The sequence below is a fragment of the Sorex araneus genome, chromosome 3 (genome assembly GCF_027595985.1).
Source record: "Sorex araneus isolate mSorAra2 chromosome 3, mSorAra2.pri, whole genome shotgun sequence".
NCBI classification, from domain to species: domain Eukaryota; kingdom Metazoa; phylum Chordata; class Mammalia; order Eulipotyphla; family Soricidae; genus Sorex; species Sorex araneus.
Genome location: NC_073304.1, coordinates 3,456,970 through 3,483,637, shown reverse-complemented (window position 1 = coordinate 3,483,637; position 26,668 = coordinate 3,456,970). Strand labels below are relative to the sequence as shown.

Sequence of the window (26,668 nt, the reverse complement as noted above, 5' to 3'; positions counted from 1 at the left end):
ACTCCCCCCTGGCAGAAGTGAGTGGCTGGACACAAGACCCAAGGCAGCCCCAGCAGGGGGGCCCGAGAGCCAGACCTCGGCCCCTGAGCCGCTGGCCAGCCGCCCCCACCGTCCACCCCCACAGCCCACCCCCACGGTCGCTGCCTGCAGGGTCCCAGCAGGCAGAGTCAGGGACAAAACACAGCAGAGTCTGGGGCGCAGACCCCGACTGCCTTCCTGTCCTCTGTGTGTCTGTCTGTGTGTGTGTCTGTGTGTGTGCCTGTGTCTGTGTGTATCTGTGTTTGTGTGTGTGTGTACCTGTGTGTGTACCTGTGTGTGTACCTGTGTGTGTCTGTGTGTGCATCTGTGTGTGTCTGTGTCCATGTGTCTGTGTATCTGTGTGTACGTCTGTGTGTGTCTGTGTATGTCTGTGTGTGTCTGTGTGTATCTGTGTGTGTCTGTGTGTCTGTGTGTATCTGTGTTTGTGTGTGTCTGTGTACCTGTGTGTATCTGTGTATGCATCTGTGTGTGTCTGTGTCTATGTGTCTGTATGTGTCTGTGTGTGCGTCTGTGTGTCTGTGTGTGTGTCTGTGTGTCCGTATCTGTGTGTATGTCTCTGTGTGTCTGTGTGTGTCTGTGTGTGTCTGTGTGTGTCTGTGTGTCTGTGTGTGTCTGTGTGTGTCTGTGTATCTATGTGTCTGTGTATGTCTGTGTGTGTCTGTGTGTCTATGTGTCTGTGTACGTCTGTGTGTGTCTGTGTATGTCTGTGTGTGTCTGTGTGTATCTGTGTGTGTCTGTGTGTCTGTGTGTATGTGTGTATGTGTGTGTCTGTGTCTGTGTGTGTCAGTGTGTGTCTGTATGTCTGTGTGTGTCTGTATGTCTGTGTGTGTCTGCGTGTCTGTGTGTGTCTATGTGTCTGTGTGTGTCTGCGTGTCTGTGTGTCTGTGTATGTCTGTGTGTCTGTGTGTGTCAGTGTGTGTGTGTCTGTGTGTGTCTGTGTGTCTGTGTGTGTCTGCATGTCTGTGTGTGTCTGTGTGTAGTCTGTGTGTGTCTGTGTCCAGAGGGAGGCCCGGCGGTGTGTGGGGTAAGTAGGGAGCAAGGCCCCCAGGTCCCCTCTTGCTCTGGCTGTGGCAGCTGGGAAAACCGGGCCGTGCGGAAGGGCCGGTGACAGGGTCAGTCCTCCTAGCACTGCACGAGCGCCCGGGCTCCGTCTCCGGCTCACCTGGGGAACGCTCGGGGCTGGGGAAGCATCGGGAACAGTCTCCCCAGGGAGGCCCACGCTGGGCCCACGTAGCAGCTCTCCCCGGCCCACGCCTGAAGCGTCGGGTCCACACAGCCAGGCAAGAACCGCGGGGGGTCAGGGGTCCCTGGCACCCCGGCAGGGCTAGAGAGCCTCCCCGAGAGAGTGCCCGACCCCACCACAGAGGCAGCGGAGCTGGGGGTAACCAGGACCCCGGGGCCCCGCACACTCGGGAGGGGCGTCTCCCTCTTAGGGAGGGGTCACCGTGGCTCTGCACTCAGGAACCGCCCTGGCGGTGCTCGGGGACTATGCGGGGTGCCAGGGACCAAACCCGGGAGGGCCGCGTGCCAGGCCAACCCCTCCTGCTGTCCGGCGGCTCCGGCCAGAGGCCTCCCCGTGGCATCACCTCACCCTCCCAGCTGGGTCCCGGCCCAGGACTCCCCGCAGGAAGGGGCGCTCCCACGGGCCACCCCCAGAGTCCTTCCTAGGGAGGTGTGGGGGGGCCAGCACAGGACAGGTGTGACAGTGCAGCCCTGCGTGGACAACAGGCGTGCCCTGGAGTGTGTCCCGACACACAGACACACAGACACACAGACACACCCTCGGCCACCAGCGGACACCATCAGCCCCGGGCAATGGGGCGGGGTGGGCCCACACTGGCTTCCAAGGGCAGGGACAGACCTGTCACTGCCTCCTCCTCTACCCAGACCTCCCCTGGGGACAGTCAGGGGCGTCCCCGTGCCCAGCTGCCCCTGGCACATTCCCGAGGGGCCCCGAGAAGTCAAAGTCGGGGCCGTACCAGGTCTAGCGCTCTCCAGGCCGGCCCTCCCCGCCAGGAGGCCACCGGACAGAGGGGGGGGCACTCAGGAGCTCTCCCTCCCTCTCTCTCCCTCTCCCTCCCTCTCTCTCCCCTCCGCCCCCCCCTGTAAACTCCTACAGGCCCCCCAGTCCCCACTTCTTGTTGATGGAAACACACCGGCTGCGTTGACATCAGCGGGAATTCTCGGGCGACAGGCCTCGGCCCTGGGGTGGAAACCCACAGAGGCCCCGGGGACCATGTGACGGAACCCGCAGGGCCGGCCAAGGTCAGCGCCAGCCCCAGCCGCCTGGGGCCGGGAGGGCGGCCGGTCACAGCCCTCGGGACACAGACCATCAGGCCGCCCAGGCCCCTCCTGGGCACAGCCCCACTGAGGGGCTGGGGAGCCGGTGCCCCCGCCGTGTGCCGCAACGCCCACACCCTGCCCGGACTGCCGCAAAGGCACGTCCCCGGGGCCCCTGTGGGTTTCCACCCCAGGGAGGAGCCACGGGGCAAGTGCCCGCGCCCGCTGCTGCCCCCAGCCCCAGCCCTTGGCTCCCGAGAACCCCTCTCCGGAGGCGGGGCCCCTGGCGAGGCGAGGAGGACCCCCGTGGTAAGGCAGGGGCGGGTGGGCGGGGCCCCCTCCCCTGGTGACCAGGCCCACAGGGGTCTACAGCCCAGACCCCCAGGCCTCTGCCGTGGGGACCTTCACTCTCAGAGCCCCCTCCCCGGGGCCCCGGAGGCACACACACCCCCAAACTCCTCCTTCCCCCCATCCGGCTACGTAAGGCAGAGCCGGGCCCACTCACGGGCCAGCTGTGGCCACACGCATGTCCATCCCCTCTGCCTTATCCCCAGTCACAGAGAGTCACAGGCAGCAGGACAGAGCTGCACGAGGGACGCCCCCTCCGCGTGCTCACGTATGCACACAGACATGCAGAGCACACGGGTGCTCATGTGCATGGTCTATGTGCATGCATGTGTGAGTTATATGTGCAGGTGTACACATGTGCATGCACAATGTGCATGTGTGGGTACATGTGTCTATGTGGGAATACACATATGTCCAGAGATATGAGGCATGTGCATATACATGGGGGGATTGCTTAGGGAACACACACCCAGTGGTTCCCAGGGCTTGCTCCTGGCTCAGTGCTCAGGGCACCCTCTGGAGAACTGGGCTTGAAGGCAGGTTGGCCGAGTGCAAGACAAGCACCCACCCCTGTGCTGTATCTCAGGCCACAGCACACACACAACGATGGACTCTGCCTACACGCACTCACATACAAGCAACGTATGAACTCATGCACACACATATACACAATGTAAAAATGACACAAAAACACACCACGTATGGACTCATGCTCCCACACAAATACTCAGAGCGCATGCACACATACCCACGTGTGCGCACAATGTAGAGACTCATGCAGACTTACACACAATGTCTGAGTGCATGGACACACTCACACACATACACCAGTCCATGCACTCAAACACATGTGACTGTATACACGCAGTGCATGAGTACATGCACACATGCTCACACACATACACAATTCATGAACACACAACACGCTCACACAATGTATGGACTCATGCGCACATGTTCACACACACAATGCAGGAACTCACGCACACATGCTCACACACCATTGTGAACACATGCTGCACATGCACACGCTCACACACACAGCACGTGTTCATGCGCATGTGCTCATACCCATACGATGTATGCACACATGCGCACACACAATGTCTCGACTCACGCACACACTCAATGTCTGAACACATGCACACATGCTCCCCTCTCACACGCACACACACACCCGCCCCAGTCCCCGGGGCCACACGTGGGCTCTGAGCAGGAGCGGGAGGGCTGCCCTGCGCCCCCCGCACGGCGCCCCCCCGGCTCCCCCGCCCTCGTGCCCCCCCCGCGCCCCCTCCTCCGGCCTGGCTCCGTGCCAAGCCCCGGTTCACTGGGTGGGGATTCGAGGAGCAAACGGTGTCAGCGTGGGCCGGGCCCCTCCGCTCAGCCGGGCCTTGGCTCCTACGGCACAGAGGGCAAGCCCCGGCCCGCCCACGCCCTGCACATCCATCCCCAGAAAGACAAGATGGCCCCAACTCACAAAGGACTTCGGGGCCCCTCGCCGGGATGCGGCCCCTCCCGCGATCCCCCACGCCCACCCGCCCCAGCCGGCCGCCCCCAGCAGGCTCCTGCCCGCAGAGCTGGGGGGTGAGAGGGGAAACGCAGAGGGACCCCCCAGCAGGCTAAATCCCGGGCCTCGGGGACCCCCACGCCTGCAGCCCTCCAGCCCCCAGCTACCCCGCCCTGCCCCCGCTTTAGGTCAGGGTGCGTCTGGGCGTGCCCCAGTCTCACGCACCCCTGCCTCACCGCCCCCGGTTCCTGACTCCTGTCTCGGTCCCCACTCGGTCAACGGGGGCTTCGGGAAGGACAGGGCCGCCCACCAACGCCACGAGCAAATCCCCCCCGTGGGCGAGGGCCCGGACTCTGCAGGGTGGCCCACGGCACGCAGACACACAGAGCACGCAGACACACACAGCACGCAGACACACACAGAGCACGCAGACACACACAGCACACAGACACACACAGAGCACACAGACACACACAGCACGCAGACACACAGAGCACGCAGACACACACAGCACGCAGACACACACAGAGCATGCAGACACACACAGCACACAGACACACACAGAGCACACAGACACACACAGCACGCAGACACACACAGAGCATGCAGACACACAGAACACGCAGACACACAGAGCACGCACGCGGACACACAGCACGTGAACACACACAGCACGCAGACACACACAGCACGCAGACACAGAGCACGCAGACAGACACAGCACGCAGACACACAGAGCACGCAGACACACAGAGCACGCAGACACACACAGCACGCAGACACACACAGCATGCAGACACACACTGCACGCAGACACACACTGCACGCAGACACACAGAACACGCAGACACACAGAGCACGCAGACACACAGAGCACGCAGACTCGGCTCCGTCCAACCCCAGCCCGTCTCCACCGTAGACGCCCACGAGCCGCCATGGGCTCTGGTCAGCTCCAGGCCGGCCGCAGCCCGAGGAGTGGGCCGGGGGCAGCGCCCCACCTGCAGTGCCCCCGCGCCGGGCGGGTCTTCCAGCGGTGAGGGGCGGCGGACGGGAGTGATGTGGACGCGGGCAGCCCGGAAGGACCGTCCTCAGGACACGGAGGACCCCGGGCTCCAAGGGTGACACCCCCACGCCCGCTGGGCCGGAAGCTGGGCTGCCGGGAGCACTCGTATCAACCCCGCCAAGAAGGACAGACAGACCTCCCCGGCCTGTGCCCAGGACCCCCCAAAGCTCAGAGGGGCGGCAGAGCGTGGGCTAAGGAAAGGCCGCAGGGGGGCGAGCGGGGGGGGCCCCTCTCTGCCCGTCTCCTGGGCAGCGCGTGGAGCGGGCCCGCCCGAGGCAGGGGCCCAAGAGCACAGCTGGGTGGGCAACCCTTCCTGCCGGTCCCTGAGGGCCCAGCAGGCCGCCAAGGTGCCGGTCGTGGGTGCGGGGCGAGAGGTCACAGGGTCTCGAGCCCCTGCGTCCTCCCCACGGGGGCCCCAGGACACGCGGGCACGTGGGGCCCCCGAGAAACTGCCGTGGGAACGGGCCCGCACCAGGCTCCGCCTTGCAGGTGGTTTTCCAGGCAAACCCCCATTTCTCTTGGGCCACACCTGGCAGTGCTCAGGGCTGACTCCTGGCTCAGTGCTCAGGAATCGCTCCTGGTGGGCTCAGGCGACCCTCTGGGGGGCCCGGGGATCGAACCCTGGTTTGCAAGCAAGGCAGATGCCCTCCCTGCTGTCCTATCGCTCCCGCCTGTAAGACCCCGTTTCCACACCCCGTCCCCTTCCCACTGTCACCCCCGGCCCCCAGGGCCCCGGCTCCGACTGATGGTGGGAGAATCCCAGGACCCCAGAGAGAGAGTGCTGGCTCCTAGGTCCCCCCACTGAGCACCGCGAGGGGGGAGTGCGAGGGGGGGAGGTCAGGGGCTGTCTGAGACGCTGTCACCGCCGGGTGCCTAACACCAGCCCCCCCCCCCAGGCTTCCACAGCACCCTGGACGGCACCAGCCATCCCCAAGCCCCCCGTCTGCAAGAAACACCAGCTCCGAGCAGCCCCCCCTACAGCCCCAGCCCTGCCGCCACGGCGGTGAGCGTCATCTCTCAGTGGCAGGTAATGTCACCCCCCCCCGCCCCGTTCATCCCAACGTGTCACTAACATCCTATTAGACCGTAATTATTTTTTAATTAAAACTAAGAGAACTGGCATGCCGGTGCCGACTTTATGCATCTGTTATGGGTTAAAATAGCTTTTAAAGAATGTCTCGGAGACCGCAGCCTATTGTGGCCGCGGCCCCTGCCAAGGAAAACGCAAGCTTGCTTATTTTCTCCACGGGGCGCGACCGTGCCTGTGTGTGTGCCGGAACAGACTCGGCTGGCCGTGAAAAGAATTCTAAATAAAACACAAACATGGAATTTGGCAACGCCACAGAAGCAAGCTTAAGACTAATTCCAGCATGCGGACGGCTCTCCCAGAGTGAGCCTGGCTCCGGCATAAATGAGACCAGGCGCTGGAAATACCAGGCCCGGCGGAGTTTCCACTTAAAGGGACAGGACGCGGGGTCCAGGTACAGGGGCTGATTAAGCCGGCTCGCGCCGGCCCCATAAATCCATAGGTTATTAGCTGCTTGCGTTCAGCCAATCCCTTAAGAGATGCGTATTGAGAGAACGAGGGCGAGGGAAGGAGGAACAAATGAAAACCATCACTTTGCACTTGACTTTTAGCGCGGCGGGCTGGAAATACTGCGTTCATTATCTCAATTAGAGGAGAAAGACGGTCGGAGCCGGGCGTGCGCAGGAACCCAGAAGGCGGAGGGGACGGGGGCCGGCCAAAGGAAGGGGGGACGGGGACAGTCCCCGGCACCGATAAAAATGATAAAAATGGGCGGCAATAAAAATGATGACAGCTCCATCAACAGATAAAAACGCCAGAGCCGCCCGCTGCCACGGCCCCGCCCCGGCTGAGGCGCTCGGGGCCCCAAGAGGGTCCAGAGCTGAGGCCGGGGCTCCCGCGGCAGCGTCCCCATCCGAGAGGGGGTGACGGCGCCCCTCACTCCCGCTGCACGGGGCAAGGGTGCGGGCAGGTGAGGATGTGGGGTCCCCGCGGGCAGGTTGGGGTGTCTCCAGCGTCACACTGGCACTGACACGGGGGGGGGCACACGCACACACACACACACACTCACCACACGGGACACGGGCAGCATGCGCACACTGCACCCTTACATGTTAACCACACAGGACACAAGTAGCATGCACACGCTGCACCCTCACACGCTAACCACGGGACACAGGTAGCATGTGCACACTGCACCCTCACACGCTAACCACACAGGACATGGGTGACATGCACACGCTGCACCCTCACACGCTAACCACACAGGACATGGGTGACCTGCACACGCTGCACCCTCTCACGCTAACCACACAGGACATGGGTGACCTGCACACGCTGCACCCTCTCACGCTAACCACACAGGACATGGGTGACATGCGCACACAGATGCTCAGTTCCATGCCGGCACCTCTGGATGCAATGACACAGACATGCCTGCCTGCCCCGAGCACACACATACACACACACACACACACACACACACACACATGTGCATGAATATGCACCCCACATACACTTCCCATGTACACAAACAGACAAACGCTTCCAGAGACACACATGCACACAGACATGCACTCACGCACACATACACACACGCAGACCTGCACTTACACAGAGACACACAATCATATACACAGAGACATACAGACACATGCACGGACACACACTTACACTGAGACACACAGACAGACACAGCGACTTGTGCACACAGGCATGCACTTACACAGACACACAGAGACACACGCGCACAGACACGCACTTAGACAGAGACACACACAGAGATACACGTGCACATAGACACGCGCTTATACAGAGACACACAGACACGTGTGCGCACAGACACGCACTTACACAGAGACACGTGCCCAGTACAGACATGCCAGGGCCGGGGGCGGGGAGGTGGGAAACACGAGGAGCAGACGCCGCAGAGCCCGACCCCACCCCCGGCACAAGTCGGGGACCGTGACCCCCGTCCCGGGCAGCCCCGGCCCAGCCTGCTGCAGAGCTCCCGCGGTAAGCCCCCCGGCCGCAGCGGCCCGAGACCCCCGGGTCTGGGCTCCCCAGGCCTCAGGGACCCTGCCCAGGGCCCCGTCTCGGCCTCTCAGAGACCCACGACGGGGGGTCCAGGCTTGCTCTTCCTAAAAAGATGCGACTAAAAATACTCCTGGCTTCTCAGAGACGATTTACAAAAATAATTATATTTTCTTTAAAAAAAAAAAACTAGATTATAGGCAAATATGTGTCCGGCTATTTTTAACTCCTATTCTACTCTGCTCATTTTTTCTCGTAATTATCATTGCAGACTTGTTTTAAAAGACACCCCCCACACCCTGTGAGGAACTGTGCTGAGTTAGCCCGGGGGCAGGGCGGGGGTCTCTCGACAGATGGGGGGGGGCAGCCTGGAGCCTCTTGTCTGTCCCCAGCGTCTCCCAGCTCAGCCGGCACCCCCCAGGGAGACCTGCTCCAAACTGGGGGGCGAGGGGCCAGGGGTGCTCATGGACAAAACCACCCCCGGCTTCCTGCTGGAGGGGCCTGCGGGCAGCGTGAGCGGGCGTGCTGCCCCCCGGCCCTGGGGGAAACGTGCCCACCCGACTCGGAAAGAGGTGCCCTCGGGTATGATCAAGTCAGAGAAGAGGCCTGAGGCGGGGGGGGAGGGGGGGCAGTCCAAAGACCGTTGTCCTTTGAGAAGTACTTGGGGCCAAGGGGAAGGGTCCACGGGGAGAAGGGCTGTCTGGGGTCACAGACGCCCTCAGAGGGCCCCACTGCTGACCCCCGGGATCCGGCCACCTGCTCGGGTGGCCCGAGACGCTCCCCCCGGCCAGTGCCACTGGGGAGCCCAAGCCGGCGGCTCTGCTGTCCTGTGTAAGGGGGAGCACAGCTGCACCCCCAGAGACCCCAGATGCTGCAAGAGGGGCAGGGCGGTGTGTGCCCCAACACCCAGCCAGCCCCCCAGCTCCCAGGTGCCCCGGAACCCCGGGGGTGCGGCAGGAGGACCCAGGGCCTTCCCCTGGCAGAGTTTCCCTCCCCGCGCTCTGGAGCACCGGCAACACCCCCTACGCCCGGCTCCTCGGGGCCGTGAGAGCTGCGGGCCGGGGCGCCCGGCGGAGGGACCCCAACAGAGGCCGGAGGTGCCGAGTCTCGGCCAGAAGGAGCGGGGTCCCGGCACTACCCGCCTTTGTGGGGTGGGCACAGTCCCCAGGGTCCAACTCCGAGGGGACCACGTGGCGGAGCCAGGGCAGGAGACTCAGGTGCCCACACACAGGTGTAGGACACTGTCTGAGGCCTGGCAGGGGGCCTCCGGCCACTGGGCACGTGCCCGCCAGTCCCACAGCATGACTCACTACAGCCAGGAGGGGGACACGAGGCAGCTGCGGTCACCCATGCCACGGTCAGGCCACGGAGCGTCAAGCCACAGAGCGCCAGCCCAGACAGCACCAGCCCACGCAGCCTCATTCATTCCTGCCCACGAAACGTCAGCGCACAGGGCGTCCGTCCAGAGAGCAGCCGTCCACGGAGTGTCGGCCCACACAGTGTCCGTTCATTCCAGCCAACGGAGTGTCGGCCCACAGAGCCTCAGTCCACGGAGTGCCAGGCCACGGAACGTGAGTCCACGGGGCGTCAGCCTACAGAGTGTCAGTCCACAGAGTGTCAGTCCACAGAGTGTCAGTCCACAGAGCGTCAGCCTACGGAGTGTCAGTCCACAGGGCATCAGTCCACGAGGCGTCGGTCCACGGAACATGAGTCCACAGAGTGTCAGTCCACGGAACATCAGTTCACACCGCGTCAGCTCACTTAAGTAAGTCCGTCCAGCGCCAGCCCACTGATCGTCCTACAGAGCGTCCGTCCACATCAGTCCATGCAGTGTCAGCCCATAGATGGTCCTTCCACGTGGCTCTCCAGAAGGAAGGGTGTCGTGAGTCTGGACACAAGCTGGGGGGCCTAGGGGGCCCGATGCTGGGAGACAGAGGGCGTCCCCCCAGGACTCTGGCCTGATCCTAGAGGGGCCCCGAGACAGGAAACAAGGAAGGGAGGGGCTGGAAAGGGGCTGAGGGAAGGGAAGGGAAGGGCGGGAGGAGAGAGAGAGGGAAGGGGGGAGGAGGGAGGGTGTGTCCGCCAGGGACAGTGTCAGTGTGGGGGGCTGGGGTGACAGGACAGCGGGTAGGGCTCCTGCCTTGCATACAGCCAACCTGAGTCCCCAGCCCACCGGGAGAGCCGCCTGAGCCCTGAGCACCACTGGGTGTGGCCCAGGAACAAAACCAAAATTTCGGTTTGGGGAAGACCTGGAGCTGGGGGGACGGGTGTGTCCGGGGCGCCCTCGTGGGCTGAGCGTCCTGCCCCGCACCCCTGAGAACAGGTAGGGAGGTCCAACAGGCCCCTGGGCACTGGCCTGGGCACTGGGCATGACGCAGTAACCGCCGCACCGAGTGTGGGGCCTCGAGGTGGGCCCTGGGGACCCTCGGGCAGTGGCCCTTTGAGGGACACCCGGGCAGGCCTCCATCAGACTCGCAGGCTCACGCCCAGGGCCCTAGGAGCGAACCGACCCAAGGCAGCGGGGCCAGAACAAGGCGTCTGCCCCCGAACACAGGCCGGGGCGCCCAGCCCGCCCCCCTCTCCGCACAAAGGCCTATTCCAAGTGTCCAGATCTGGGTTCGAGAGAGCACAGGGCTGAGGTGCGACCTTGCTCGTGGCCAGCTGCCACCCCGGCACCACCGGGAGTGACCCCCGAGCTCAGCACACCGCCAGTGTGGCCCCCAAATCAAACAGTGGGCACTCCTCGGGGACCCCCGCCCCCGCCCCTGCCCCGAGCCCCCACGTCTGGTCCCGGTGGAGACCCGCAGCCTCAGGCCCCCCCACCGCCACTCCAGACCCCACACGCCAGAGAGATGACAGCTCCACAGCCCCTGGGGGGCAGCCCCCTCAGGTGGCCCCCGACCCCGCTCCCATCCCACTGCCAGCCCGGTTCTATCCAGATCAACTCAGGGTCCACACTGGCCCGATCTGAGACCCACAGGGGCAGTCCCGCGGGCTGGGGGCGTCAAACACACACACTCCCCCACCCCAAGTCACAGGGAGCACCTCGAATCCAGGGCCGCACAGACAAGCTTCTGGGCGAGGACAGGCTGACGGGGCTGTGTGTGCTGGCGGGGGTCCTGCTGCTGCCCCCCAGAGAGGAGAGAAGGGGCAGGCTGGGGTGGACGCCCCCCCACCCACCCACCCATCACGCCCCGAAGTTTCTCGCACTTGGCATCCTTGCGGCGTGCCCGGGGTCAACACTTGCTCCCGGGGTCTACGGGCCAGTCACTGGGACCCCAGAAGCCACCGGCGACTCAGACCCCTCGAGGACGGAGCCCTGGGGCGGGAGGACCCCCAGGACCCCCGGCTCTTCCTTGGGAAGCCCCAGCAGCTCCCGATGTCGCATCTCGTCCCTGCAGGCCCGGGGTATGCCCTGGGGGTCCGTGCAGGTGTCCAGTCACGCCCGGTGTCCAGTCACGCCCCGTGTCTGGCCCGCTAAGGCTCCAGCAGCCCAGAGAGGAGCAGGGGGCGCCGCCCGGCTTTCCCGGCTGGGGGGGCCGTTTCGGGGGGGCCGTGTCTGGGTCTCCTGCTGCCCAGGATGAAGCCCAAGGGGGAAACCGTCCAAAAACCACTGAAAAGTGGGGCCAGAGGCGGGGGCAGGCCCAGACCCCAGCCCGCACTCGGCTCTGCGGTCCCGCTGCGGGCCTCTGGCTGAGCCCTGGGAGCCTCGCGAGCACTTCCTGGGGACACTGACCCGGTGCCTGAGACCGCTGCCCAGAACACCGCTGGCCAGTGGGAGAGTGTGTGGGGGGGGGGGCCCCTCGCCACACCTGGGTCGCTTCCCGGGGGCCAGACATGGGGATGGGGGGCAGGACACCCATAGGAAATCAGGTCTCGGACTCTCCATAGCTCACCGCCCCTTCACCCTCACGCTTGTCTTTGCCTCGGTTTCCCTAATAGCTCCCGACTGGGTCTGAGCAGTGGCTGGAGAGCCTGGGGGGCGGGGGGCCCAGCCAGTGGGGTCCCCAGGACACAGGGGAGAAACAGAGGCGGCGCAGTGAGGGCTGAGGCAGAGGAGGGGCGAGGGGGACCCTCACAGCACGCAGAGCTGCGGCCCAGGTCTGCTCCCGGAGCCACATAACGGTCCCCTGAGTGCCGCGGGGCCGCCCGAGCACGGAGCCAGGGTGAGCCCTGAGCACCGCTGGGCGCCCCCCACACACATCCCAAATAAATGCATAAAACTGATTTTCACAAAAGAAAACCAAAGTGCTGAGCACGGGCCTGGCCTCTCTCCCCGGAGGGCCACCCCACCGGGCCGGGCTGCTCCCACAAGTTCCAAACCCGAGCCCCGAAAAGTGGGCCTGGACGGTCAGCGGTCAGCGGTCAGCGTGTCTCTGAGTGAGGATGCGGAGGCGCGTTCCTCCGCAGAGGGTAAACTGAGGCCTGTGCAGACGTGAAAGGAGCATGTGCCTCTGTGAGCGTGGGGTTTCCTACTCAGACCCCCAGCAAAACTTCCCGAGGGGCTGCTAGGGTCCGGCGGGCAGAACCTGGGGGAGACCATCCGCGCCTCTCAGCCTCAGTTTCCCCCTCTCCCCCATGCCTCGGGTGGAGGAGTGACGGCCCCGCCCAACCCAAGCCCTTCTCAGGTCACTCCGGCCAGGTGGGCCTGCACTCCGGGCCCTGGCACTCGCCCCGAGACCCCCGCCCCACCCCACTCCCCGCCCAGGTGCCTCGGTCACTCGGGCCCCGGCCGATCTGCCCAGACGGCTCTGCCGTGGCCGCGGCCAGCGCGGGCTCCTGACCCGCCCACTGCTTGAAAGCACTACAGCCAGGGCCGCATTAAAAATTAATTACACATGCTATTTTATTGCCAGTGCATAATGTAACGAGCACCAGCTGTGCTAAACAGCCAAACTCCTTTTTAAGACAGCTATTAAAAAAAAAAAAAAGCAAAAGAAAGAAAGGAAAAGGAAGGAAAGAAGAGGAAACTGCGCTCGCAAACGCAGTCCTGACAGCATAACCGCGGCACATCTCGGCCGGGTCCGAGGGGCCTTCAGGCGGGCCAGGAGGGAAGGGCCCGTAGGTGCCCGGCCTGGCCCCCGGCCCCTCCCTCCCCCGCCCCTCCCGGCCCTGAAGTCTCTGGCCAGGGACAGGAGGCACCTCTGGGGGCCGACACCTTCCAGCGCCTCCACCAATCCGGGGCGTCCGTCCCAGCGATGGGGCGTCTCCAGGTCCTGCTCCGAGGGGCTGACCGGCGGCCTCGGCTACAGCATCGGCCCCCGAAAGCAAACGGACACCCCAGACGTCCTCAGGAGCCCAGCGCTGGGCAGCCCAGGGCAGAGGGGACAGAGGACTCAGCACTGCGGGAACCAACCCCCCAGACCCCACCCTCCCGCACCGGGGGGCCTGGGGGGGGTGCTGGGGGGATGCAGGGTGGGCCCCCCATACTCACCCCGCCCGCCACTGTCTCCAGGGAGGCCCCCCGCCCCACGGAGGGTGGTGCTGGCGGGGGCCGGCCCGCATGGCCTCTGGGTCCGCACGGCCCCTTGGCGTCCCAGGCCCTCGGTGCTAATAAACCCAGTCTGGAGACCAGCGCGGGCTCCCTGGCTGCCCCGTACGCGAGCACCAAGCACAGACCGTATCATTAACATGAAACCCCCCGAAATAAGGCCCTTCCCAGACAGGCTGTATTAATTGCATCAGGCTTGCGCGGTGAGGGTGGTCCCACTCACGGAGCGCCGCTGGACGGCTGCGCCATAAAAGCCAACACCAGGAGTGCCCTGGGAGGCGGGGGGGGGGGGGGGCCGAGGCCCGGCCGCCGCCTCCTAGCCCTGCTATTTGTGCACAGGTATTCTTTTATCTTTATTGTCCCTTTAAGCCGTGCCAAGAAACCCCAGACGAGTTAAATAACACAGCAAGCACAATTTCGGGAGAAAAGTAAATTGAATTTAACTTTACAAGATTGCCCTGTGATTTCAGCCTATGCGAATGGCGGCGACTCCCTCGATTAAAGCCAAACACTCTCACTTCCCCGGGCGCGGGGCCCTCGAGTTCTGGGGAGGCCGCCCCCCCCAACCTCCACCCCGTGCGTGCATGGGCCCGTCCCCCGCCGGCGGGCGGCTGACCACAGGCGGCTCCCCGGAATTCCTTCGCTTCCTTCCCCGCCTCCCCACCTCAGGGCAGGGCCCGAGACAGCAGGAGGCCGCACGCCTCTCAGGACAGAAACAGGGGGGGGGGGGCTCAGCTTTAAGGGGGAGGGGTCCCCGCCCCACAATGGAGGGCCAAAAAGTTTCTCTGCTCCCTCATGAACTCCTCAGTCCTGAGTTCAATTCCCAGCATCTCATTTAAGCCAGGCTTCAGTGAGCCACAGCAGACGCCACAGTGCAGGTGGGGAAACTGAGGCAGAGACGAGCAGCTCCTTTACCCTCGAAGTGAGCAGGCAAGCAACAGAGTCGGGGGCACTGGGGGGCACCAGAGCTTATGGTTCTCATACTGTGAGGCCCCCAGCGGCAGCCTGGGGCCCCCATCGTGCCAGGCCCCACTCAGCAACTGAAACGAATGGCCAGACCCATTCCAGACACACACAGAGGAGCATCACTATGAAACACAGCATCTCGGAGCCGATGAGACGGTCCAGCGGGCAGAGCACTTACTTGGCAAGTGGCTGACACAGGTTAGAAGCCAAGTCCGTTATGCCCCCCCCCCGCCCCCGCCAGGAGGGATCCCTGAGCCCAGAGCCGGAGGAAGTCCTGACCACCGCTGGGTGTGGCCCCAGAACAAAACAAATCACTGTCACGGTCACTGTCATCCCGTTGCTCATCGATTTGTTTGAGCGGGCACCAGTAACGTCTGTCATTGAACAAAACAAATATGTTTTTTAATTTAAAAAATTTAAATGACCATTTTCCCGTGTGGGCGTGTGCTCACAGCGCACTCGGACAAAGGCCGGTTTGCAGAACGAGGAAACCGAGACAGACAGAGTCCCAGTGGCTTCGTCAACACTGCTGGTCGGTAGGCGAGAGGTGCCCAAACCCACGTGGCCTAGCACCCCCTTCTCAGGACCACGCAGCACCTCCTGGGATTCAATCTTTTCTGACGAGGACACCCAGGAAGGACCCCCACATGCACCCAAGGGTGCTACCTCACCCCTGTTGCAGTGCTCCCTGCATCACCCACTCAGGGAATACGGGGGGGAGGGGCCGGAGCAATAGCACAGCGAGGAGGGCATTTGCCTTGCACGCAGCCGACCCAGGTTCAATTCCCAGCACCCTATATGGTCCTCTGAACACTGCCAGAAATGATTCCTGAGTGCAGAGCCAGGAGTAGTCTCTGTGCATCACCGGGTGTGACCCAAAAAGCAAAAAAAAAAGGAAAATACTGGGGTTCAGTAAGGGGCCAGGACATCAGTCCAGCCTCTGGGTGCCGAGGAAGAGAGCAAGCCCGGTTCTGGAGCTCCCGGGACAGCCCCCGTTTCAGTAAAGCCAAAAGGGGCCTCCAAGTCCCTTCCCCCGTCAGGGGGTGTGGGGGTCCTGGGAGGTGCAGCCGTTGGAGGAGCTGCCAGCCCATTTTGTGCACACACACACACACACACACACACACACACACACACACACACACACCTGTGTGGCTTGCTCCCGCTGAAATCACATCCGTCTATAAATAGCCGTGAGTGCCTTCCCGGGCATGCGACTAACCCGTGTGGCGTGCGCGTACACGGGGCTTTCCATGAATCTGAAGAGCGAGTTCAGAGCACGCATGTCCGACAGGGGCAGACTGAGCCAGGCCCGCGTCCCTGCCCGCGCCGGGGCAGGTGGTGACGCCCGCCCGGCTCCTCACTAACCAGGCACGCGACGGCCCCGGCCAGCAGCCTGCGCCAGGGGCAGGCACATGGAGGGACGGGGCAGGAAGCAGCCCCGAGCCCTGGGGCGGACGGGAGACTCCGGGGCAGGCCAGCGCGAATGCTGACCGCCAAGGTTACGAGCCAGTTCTAGGAGCTCGGGGTGACAGGCCCACAGCCCCGCTCCACTCTTCGTGCTCATGCCCGGTCAGTGCCCCCTCAACGCCATCCTGCCTGCACGATGGGGGCCCCTGGCATGACCCCCTCTGGGTTCCCACACTGTTTCCAAGCAGGCTCCTTCTGGAGGAAGGATGAGTCCATGAGTGAGTGAGTGAGTGAATGGACAGAGGAACAAATGAATGAGTCTATGAGTAACTGAATGAATGAGTGGGCGAGTGAATGAATGAGTGGCTGAGTGAACAAATGAATGAATGAGTGAATGGGTGAGTGAACGAATGAATGCATGAATGAATGAGTGGGTGAGTGAATGATTGAATGGGTGAATGAATGAGTGGGTGAACGAATATGTGAGTGAATGAATGGTTGAATGAATGAATATATGGAGAAGTGAGTGGTAAGCAGATGAACAAATGAGTGACTATATGGGTGAGTGAGTGAATGAATGAATGAATATATGGAGAAGTGAGTGGATGAACGAATGAGTGACTCTATGGGTGGGTGAGTGAATGAATGAATGAATGAATGCCTGGCTGCGTGTGCATGAGCTGGGTGCTCAGCCTCGGTGCCTCCTTTGCTCACCCGTGGTGCGGAGAGGGGAGGTCCATCCCCCGAGGGCTGGGGTCCCCGGCCAGCTGGGCCCCCTCAGCTCTGGAGCCCGGGCCAAGGACCCCAGCCCCAGCTCCGCCCCCACCTGGCCGTGAGCACAATGGGGGGAGTAGCTCCCGCTGGGGCTGAGGGGCCTCCGGAGAGCCTGCCTGGGCCCCCACAGCCGGACATGCCCACGAGGGTCATGGACTCTCAGACTGACCTCAGACGGCGCAGCCCCACCTGGCTGCCACAGTGTCCCCCTCCAGCCAGGGGGGATCCGGCACAGACACGAGGGCGGGGGCCACAGCGCCGAGTACCCTCGGCAGAGCTGGGCCCCCAGAGCCACCATTCCGGGGGGCACCTGCCAGCCCCCCAAGCTGTGCCCCCTCTCGCGGCCCAGAGCCGTGCTGGCACTGCCCATCTCCCCGCCCGAACCCCGCAGGGAAACCCGGTGCCCGGGGCCCACGCCGGTGGCCACGTACGGCGCGTCCAAGTGCAGGACCCCCAGGCGGGCACTGGCATGTGCCCTGGGGCGCCCCCACACGGCAGGTGCCCAGGCACCGCGACCCGTGCCCGCCCGCCCGCCCCGTCCCCCTCCCGTGGTGCGGCCACGGGCTCCCCAGAGCAGAGCGACTGTTTTTCCTCAAACTTCGTGGGCGACACGTCCCCTCAGCGAGGAGCAGGGCACTCAGGGCACTCGGGGCACTCGGGACGGCCAAGGGCTGTCCCAGCCGGGTCTGGGCGCTGGGGGAGGGGCGGGGGAGGCGGTGGCCGGGGCAGAGAGCCGCCCCAGATGGTGAGTGCTGCCCGATTGAGCCGCAGCCCCTCGGCCTGCAGAGCTGGGCAGGGGGCCGGTGCCAGGCCTGCCGGGCGACGCTCCCGGGACGGGGCGGGCAGGCTGGGGGGACCCCCGGGACAGCCTTGGCCGCTCCCCCCGGCGCCCCCCACCCCGTGCCTTGTGGGGGGCGGGTGAGGGTCCCCCACTTTGCCCCAGCCCTGCCCGGCGCCCCCGCGCGCGCCCGCCCCCCACGCGGCCGTCGGTTACCTGACAACTGACACTGACATCCAAAGGGAGCCTCCGTCTGACCCTCACCCTGGGGCCCGTCCCCCAGGCCCGGGCGCGCGCCGCAGCAGGCCAGAGGGAAGCAGGGCTGCAGGGCGCCCAGGGCGCGCAGCGGAGAAGAGATGACGGATGTGGGAGGGTGGGAGGAGGCGGCTATGGGGGTCATCGCGGGCAGCTGTGCAGGCCTGCACGGCCCTACAGAGAAAACAATAGAGAAAGACTGGTCAGTCGTGCCCTGCCACGGGCGGGGGGCGGGGGCGGGGGGGCCCAGGGGCCTCGCGGCCGACAGCGGGCACGGGCCGGGGGCAGGGGCAGGGGGGCCTGCCGGTGCGGCTGCGGGGGGCTGCCTAGTGCAGGCACGGCGGGGAGCAGGCCCGGGGGCCCGTGGAGTGCTCCAGAGTCCCCAGAGGCTCGGGTCCCCCCATCCGGCCACCCCGCCTGCAAGAGCCGGGCAGTGGCGAGCCCTGGCCACTCTCTGCGGTCACTGCGGCCGTGCGTGGGGCGGGCTGAGCCGCTCTCCCGACAGCGCCCCCCCCAAGCCCCCACGCACGCCAACAGCACGGGAGCCAGGGGCCTTCCAGGAGCTCTGGCCTGCGGCCCCAGGCCGTTGTGGCCAGCGAGGAGAGACCCCCCGAGGGCCGAGGGCCTCGGGCCCCCCACGCCCGCGCTCCCTGGGCCCGGCCTGCGTCTGATTTGGCCTTTATCTGCAGCGGCTCGGGGACCACCAGGGCAAAGCATCTGAGTGAAGCCTTTGCCAAAACCACAAGTGAAGAAGCCGCATTCCCTGGGCCCGTGACTGAGCAGGAGGGGGGTGCCTCGGAGAGACAAAGAGAAAACAGCGGCTCCGGGGGGCCGGGGGCCGCCGCTGCCGGGGAGGCCAGAGACCCGGGTCCGCAGGGGGCCCCTGCCCACGGCTCAGCCCCCGGGCGGGACTCCCCATCCCATCCAGGAGGCGTGGAGAGACCCCCAGCGGCACGGAGGGCAGGCCCCGGCGTGCGGGAGCAGCAGGGCCGAGCCTCGTGCCTCTCGGTCCTGCGGGGACCCCCCCCCCCCCCGCTCTCTGCGCCCCCAGCCCCCAAGACTATGTGACCCAGGAGCCCGGGGTCAGACTGCACCGGAAGTTTCCAAGCTGCAGCCTAGTCCCGTGGGTGATGCCATGGTGCTCCTCCCTGCCGGGGCCTGCCCAGGGGCTGGTCACCGGGCAGGGCAGGACCTGCCGCTTCATGTTCCTCACGACCTCGGCTGGCCGGGAGACAGGCTCTGGTCAGTCCCAGCCTGGACATGTCACGGCAGCGACCCTGGCGGCTGCTGGTGTCAGCCCGGCCTTTCGCACATAGAAGGTTCTGGTGCATCGGGCGGAGAGCCTGTCCCAGCTCACACCAACCCCCTTGTGCAGCCAGGAAGACCAGCCCTGTGCACGGGGGAAACTGAGGCACGAGCCACTGTGGTGGGCTCGCAGCACGTGTCTGAGGCCTGGGAAGCCTGAGCAGGAGGGAGGAGGAAGTGGGGCTCCCCCCACCCCAGGCACAGCCTCACCCCTCCTCGGCGTTGCCACAAGCCAACGGGGCTGCCAGAGAGACAGACAGACAGACAGCTCACGGCCTGTCCACGCGAGGCAGGTCACCCGCGTTCTGCCGGTGCCTCCCAGAGGCCCCCCACAGCCCGGAAATGCAGAAGGAGGCTCAGAGAAGCGGGGGGGGGGGGGGGGGGGGCCCTGGCGGAGGGGCGGCTCCCGCTGAGACCTCACCTGCTGGGCCCACGCTTAGTGCTCAGCGGTGCTCAGAGGACCCCTCTCCCCGGCCAGTGCTGCCGGGTGCAGGGAGCCCTTCGCCCACTCGCCTCGTCCCAGAACAAGCACCACCACCACCCACCCACCACCCACCCACGCCCACCCCTGCCCCTGCCCCACCCCCCTCGCCCCGGGCTTGGAGCTCGCAGCCTCCCAAGGCCCTGCCTGCCAGGCCCTGCACAGAGCCTTCCTCCTGCGCCGGGGTGCGGGGTGGGGGAGCCCCTCTCGGGAGTGGGATGGACACAGGCCCCGGGAGTCGCAGAGGGAGCCCAGACACGGAGCCCGGCTTCCCGCAGAGGCCAAACGCAGGGCTTGGAAAATAAAGCCCTGCTGGCCGGGGACTTGCTACCCAGAGCCTGTGTCCAGGGGGGAAGAGGAGGAAACCCATCCTCTCCTTTAAACCCAACAAGCCTCCTTTCAGGCCGCTATTAGAGCAACCGTACCCCACCCCTCCGCCCCGCAAAAAAAAAAAAAAAAAAAAAAATTAAAAATTAAAATCACTCATGGCGCCTGCCCGCCACTCCCACAGGGCCCCTACGAGTCAGATCCGTGCATCCTGGACAACAAGGTGCGGTGGGGGAAAGGCTAACAGTGAGGGTCCCGAAAGCCCCCCCTCTGTGACTGGCCCACGCAGCGGGGCCCACGGGACCCCGTCTCGCTCCCACAGGGCCCTGCAGATGTGCCAGCTGCTTCCGCACATGCGCGGTGCTCGGGGAACACGCCCACACCCACGAGCCCGCAGACACACACACACACACACACACACACACACACACACACGCGCGCGCACACACAGAAGCCAGCCCGGGCTGGAGGGCCTGCCAGCCGGTGCCAGCGTCCCGAGCAGGCCGGCTCAGCGGGCAGCCCCTCCCCCAGCCCGAGGAGGGCACACACGCCGGAGATGTATATTTTTCTCCCTACCGGTGCCTTTCAATTGATACATTTTTGAAGCCAAGAACTCCTACTGATCCTGCAAAAATGAGTCATAGATCCAGGAGGGAGACAGACGGGGGGCCAGGGTGGTGAGTGAGGGCCACTGGCAAGGAAACCTGAGAGTCCCCGCGCCCCCTCCCCCCATGCCAAGACATTAATTCTCACAAGTCGGAGAAAATTACTATGCATGAATGCAAAAAGCATGATCAGGAGTAATTAACATGGCTTCATATGCAAATTTTATTAATGCAGAAGTACAAAGTCATTATGCAAATGAAAGTTACGTCAACTCTCTTGACAAATATTCATCTCTGAGGCTCAAGTTTCTTCCTTATTTATTTATTTCATTTTTCCCCTTCTCCTCCCCTCCCTTTTTTTTTTTTCCAGGGTTGACTCTACTGGGGAGAGGGTCGTGGGGGGGAGGGGGGAGAAGGGGGTCGGGAGGGCGATCTCGATCATGCCGGCCGCAGCCCGAGGACAATATGTCAAGTTTGCAAAGTTGTTTTTCAACCAGAGAAATGTTTTCTTGCATTGTTGATTTTTTTTCCTGGGGGGGGTGGGGAGGTGGGTGGTGCGGGCAGGTACACAGCAGGTCATAGGAGAAAAGGGGTGGGGGGGTTATTTTTAATTTTAAAGGAGAAAAAAAAAAAAAGCTCTGAGCAGCGTCAGCCGGTCAGCCAATCAAAACGCCAGCACAGTAATGAGGGCGATTGATGGCTGTTTGGCTTTTACTGCAGGGTAATGAACTAGAATCCAGTCTGAGGAGGGGGGCAGATATGAATATTCATGAGCCTGGGCTCCTGCCTTTGATGATTAAAGAAATTTTTAATATTCAAATAAGCGTTTGCCAAGTGATTAACAAAGAACAAGCACGCAGAAATATGGAAATGCGGCCGGGAAAGATTTGAGAGGCGAACAGACTGTAGGAAAGACAGCCCCAAATTTCATAAACAAGATAGGCAGATAACCCAATTCGCACGCGGGCAAATAAAAACATTTCTTGCGGATCACTTAAATATTTTGCCAGCGACTTTGTCTTAAGGAGGATAAAAATGCTATGTATTACGGAGGTGCAGGGTGGGGGTGCGGGGAGCGGAGGGCGGGAGGCAGGCAGGGAGAGAACGCTCAGCACTCCCGTTTAAGGATCATTATCCCCCATCCTGGCCCAGCTCCCCCCACCCCGACGGGAAATCGGGACTCTTTTTCCGGTTTGCTAGAGAGAGAAGACGGAGGGGATCCAGCTAGGGCTGGAAACACGCCCCCCCATCCCCGCCCCCCCTGCACCGGGCAGGCGCCGGCTCAGTGCTGTGCGGGTCCGGCAGGAGACACACCACTCTCTGCGGCTTCCAGAGATGCCAGGGCTGGTGCCCCGGGACTCGGCCCACAGGGAGGAGGGGGCGTTTCTAGGGAGTCTGGGTGCTCTGCTCTCTACACAGGTGTGGAGGGAAAAGGAACAGGGCACCCAGCGGCTTGGCAAGAACGCCCGCCTCAGCACGCACCCCTACACCCAGACCCCCGCGGGGGCCCAGCTGCCCTCCTCGCCCCTCCCAGCCCTGCAGGCTCCCTCGCTGTCTGCGAGGAGGACCACGCCACGGGCGCACAGAGAGGCGCATAATAACAGTATTAGCTGGTAAAACGATCCTGCAGTTAAACTACATCTAATTAGCAGCGATGACATCCATTTTGGCAATTTCCTATTTGAAAGAAGCGGAGCAGCGCTACCTTCGAGGGGCCGGCGGGGCAGTGGGGCTCGAGCCCACCAGACCCTGCTCCCCCTGCCAGGGCCCGTGTCCTGGCCTCCCCCGCATAGCCCCACGCCTTGGGCTGAGACTCAGGAATAAACTGCTCCCCCCACACTGTGTTTTTTCCACGATTGTGTTTTCCCCGGGCTGCGCACCGACAAAGACGGGTCCTGGTGAAGACAGGTAGGAAGAGCGAGGCTCGTAACGCAGACACACTGAAACAGAGGGCTGGCTCCCGAGGGACCCCCCAAAACCTGCAAGCCCAGGAGGGCAAGTCTGCAGGGCAGGATGTGGGGGTGGGGGTGGCCCTTAGGGACAGTGGCATTCAAGGCAGGGAGCTGGGTTCCCCACTCCCCGCGTCTCCTTTCTGTATTGTGAGTCTGGGTACCAGGACAAGGTCGTCAAGGAGCACTGGGCTTGGAGCCCTGGGCTGGGGGTTGGGGGTGCCAGTAGCAGCGCCCAGAGTGGAAGGGACGCTGAGCCCTGTCGCTGTCTACACAGCCATCAGCCTCGGGCTTCCGATCTGGGTCTCGGAGAGAAACTGTTCCAATCCGCCTGCCGTTGGAAACAGCAGCCCCGGGGGGTGGCCGGGGGCGAGGGGGCCACCCCGGGCAGGTGGGGGGGCTCTCCAGGCTGGACCGGTGGTCACTGCAGTGAGACCGGCCACCCAGAACCTCGGGGCTGCCACCGCCCCGGGACATCAGAGACCCCTCCCAGCACCCCTCTGCGGAAGGCCGGTCCCCGGGGAGCAAGAAGCAGCGTTTCCAACCCCCACCAGCCGGGGACCCCACGCAGGGGAGCGCGGCGCAGGCCGGTTCTTCACCCCCAGTGCACAGCACTCAGTGCACCCCAGAAAAGGGGGAACTGAGGCAAAGGAACCCCACGGCAAGGCCAAGACCCGTCTTCCGCCCCCCACCTGCGACGGGGTGGGCACCTCCGCTGGCTACGCAGACACGCCCCCGGCCAGGCCCCGGGCACCCGCCTCTCGAAGGCTGCGGCCCACAGAGCCCCTCAGCACCCCCCGGCCTCGGAGGCGGGAGGCAGCTCCCCAAGCCCTCAGGGTCCAGGGGGACTCAGGAGAAGCAAAGCAGCGAGGGGAGACAGCGCTGGGAGGGGAGCCTGGGGGTCCCGAGCCCCGACAGGAAGCCGACCTGCCCGCTCCGGGCCCAGCAGCCGCAGTGCAGGGCAGCCCTGGATGTCGCCCTGGTCCTGGGGGAAACTCCCGGAGCTTTCGAAAATGCTGGAAGGCGAATAAACACAAGCCCTTGTCTCCCCGTGGTGGCACAGAAGCACCGGCCTGGCCAGAGCGGAGACCCCCACGTCAGGTGCTCTGCAAAGTGTGCCGGTGTGCAGCAGAGCCCGCCCACATGCGCACACATGCACACACACACATACATGTACACCACACCATACATGCACACAACATGCATGCACACACATGTACACATGCACACACATACACATGCACACGTATGTGCACATGTGCACACATGCATACGCACGCACACATGTGCACACACAGGCATCCACACATGCACACACATGCACACAGATGCACACACACATGCATTCACACATGCACACACAAGTGCATACACACGCACACACGTGCACGTGCACGCACGCACACACACACACATATGGGCCTCTGGAGATCAGTGGAGGCCGAGGACAATCAGAGCTAGCAGATTTTCTGAGTCTCGTGAGCAAATCCAGCTGGTCGAAGCCAAAGAGAGGAACCCAGAACCCTCCGGAACCCTCCGGAACCCTCCACTCGGCCTCCCGGGAGAACTGGGGACCCCCTTCCACCACGAGCCTTCACTGTCCTGAACCCCCATTGTCAGGGCTCCAGAACGGGGCCCACACCTCTCGTGCAGCCGAGCACACACACACACACACACACACACACACACACACACACACACGCCCCATGGCCTCACGGGGCCCTGCACCCAGAGTGCCGTCCATGGCACCGACGTCGGGCCTGCACTGAGTGTCCCGTGGTCAGGACCAGCACTTTCCCGCTCTTCCCCAGGCAGGGCCCACAGACCGCCAGGCTCCAAGGACCAGCGGGGCCCCGCCTCTGCCTCCATCCGGGGCCAGGGAAGCCAGAGGGACAGAGGCCGGGCAGCAACTCCAGACGCCCACCCCGAGCCCACCTCCGACCCCGTCCTCCTCCACATCAGTATTGACCAGGGCGTGGCCGGAAGCACTGACCCTTGCTCTACGGGGCCCCTTCCAGGAGGCCCCCAGCAGCCAGAGAGGAAACGCTGGGTCCAGAAAGGAAGTGCAGACCCCCGGTTCCACAGAGCCCAGCATGGGCACAGCTCAGAGACGGGGCCGTCAGACCTGGGGGGCGAAGGGATGAACCCCAGTTCTGGCCACGAGAGAGCACATCCGGGGGGAAAGAGATTGTACAGTGGAGACGGCGCCTGGCTCACCCGGATTCGATCCTCGCCACTGCATAGGGTCTCCCGAGCCCCCTCAGGAGTGATCCCTGAGCACTGACCCCGGAGGAGGCCCTGAGCATCGCCGGGCACAGCCCAGAAATCGAAAAAATAATTGATTAAATAAACAGCACATCTAGAAATCTGTGTCCCCCAGACAGTGGCTATAGCCCCCGAGCCCCACGCAAAGCAACAGCAAAAACAACCCCAGGCCCTTTGACCAGAATCAGCAACGAGCTTCACATCAGAGCAGAAAAAAAAAAAGGGGTCTCTGGGCAACGAGGCGGATGCAGGGCCGAGCAAGCCTCCGGCCTGAGGCAGACCTGCAGGCTGGCTCGGTGAGCAGTTGGACAATAAGCAAAGGCGAGGCCATGGGGAGGGGGTGTCAGGGAGGGGACCCCCGTTTACAGCTGCGTACACTGGCGTTCGAGGCGACTGATCTCTACCATTAGAATAACCCAGAAAAGCTCCCATGAGGTTGCACAGCACCGGGGTTTTCTTGGCCTGTTTATTTCTACTTCCTGTTGCAAATGGCGACCGAGCACCCGGGGGCCAGAGCTTCGCCTCACCCAGGAGCAAAATCTCTGCCCTCTTCGGGTGGCTCGGCCACGTGTGCCAAGTGGTTCCACCACCCCGCGCCCCCGACGGCACTGCACACACACACACGCACACACACACACACACACACACACACACGCAGACACACACACACGCACACGCACACACGCACACGCACACACACACACACACACACACACACAGGGGGCCCCGGCCCAGCACGGGCCCCGCGGAGGGCAGGAACGCCCAGGTCTCCGCAGAGGGGAGCACCGGGCAGCCCCGTCCCGGCTTCTCCCCAGGGTCCTGTCCTGCCCTGACACACCACCACTGGGACGGCCACCGTGTGCACAACAAAATTTGTAAAAATTCACACTTGGCGGGATTAATTTAATCAGGACTGTTAGCACATTAACAGGAGCCCCTCGCCGCCTGCCGGCTCCGTGGAGCGGGCGGCGAGGTGCGGGGCCGGGCGAGGCTCACGCGCTGGTTCCTGTAATTAAGGCGCCTCGGCTCCAGCCCCCGTGCAGAGGCCCCGTCTGTGGCCGGGCGCTGAGCGCCACGCGCATCCTGGCGGACTGCGGCTCGGCGAGGGGCCTCGGGCCGCCCGGGCCAGCTCGGGAACAGGGCAGCGTGCCCCAGCCAGTCCCTGGACTCCCCGCAGAAACCCCGAGCCCCGCGTGAGGCCAGGCCGCAGGGCGCCCCGGCCGGCCCTGTCATGTTGGCTTGGGAACCGGCTTTGAAAAGAACCTGCCATCTCTCCTCCTCCAGAACCCCCTGCCCAACTAACTCCCCCCTCCCTTAAAAATGACTTTTCAGGAACCCCCGCGCCCCTGCCTCTCTCCCCACACCCCACACCGACTGCTGGCATCTGGAGTCGGCCCACCCCGTGGGGGGGGCACACCCCCACGGAGACGACAGTCGCACCGTGACCTCAGACGAAGGGGGACAAGTATCGCCGAGAGATCCCAGAAACCAGACAAAAACAACCAGGAAAAAAAAGAAAAAGAAAGAGAAAAAGAAGAAGAAGAAGAGGAAGAGGAAGAAGAAGAGGAAAACGCGTGTGCCACAGCATTCAAAATGGAGAGAAAATTCAGTCTCGGGCTGAAATGCAGGGGACGTGACTCATTCCGTGCCTGCGACAGTCTCTCTCTCCCTCCCGGCCTGACCTGCTGCCTATTCTGCTACCGGCCACCAAGTCTGAGTCCAAGGGAGTCCCGTCCCCCCCACCTCCACCTAAACTGTCCACGGGAATCC

The 26,668-nt window shown here is 63.6% G+C and overlaps 1 protein-coding gene across 4 annotated transcripts in view; it reads right to left on the bottom strand.

Annotated features, from left to right (window-relative positions):
- Positions 1-26,668, bottom strand: part of BCL11B (BCL11 transcription factor B) — an 85,245-nt gene that overhangs the window by 29,646 nt on the left and 28,931 nt on the right. For 2 of the 4 annotated variants that reach the window (XM_055130909.1, XM_055130910.1), the window contains exon 3: positions 17,928-18,140. The exons of the other annotated variants lie outside the window; for them this stretch is intronic. In XM_055130909.1, the coding sequence (XP_054986884.1) occupies positions 17,928-18,140 (213 nt within the window). The remainder of the gene's footprint in view (positions 1-17,927; positions 18,141-26,668) is intronic. 4 annotated transcript variants of the gene reach the window in all.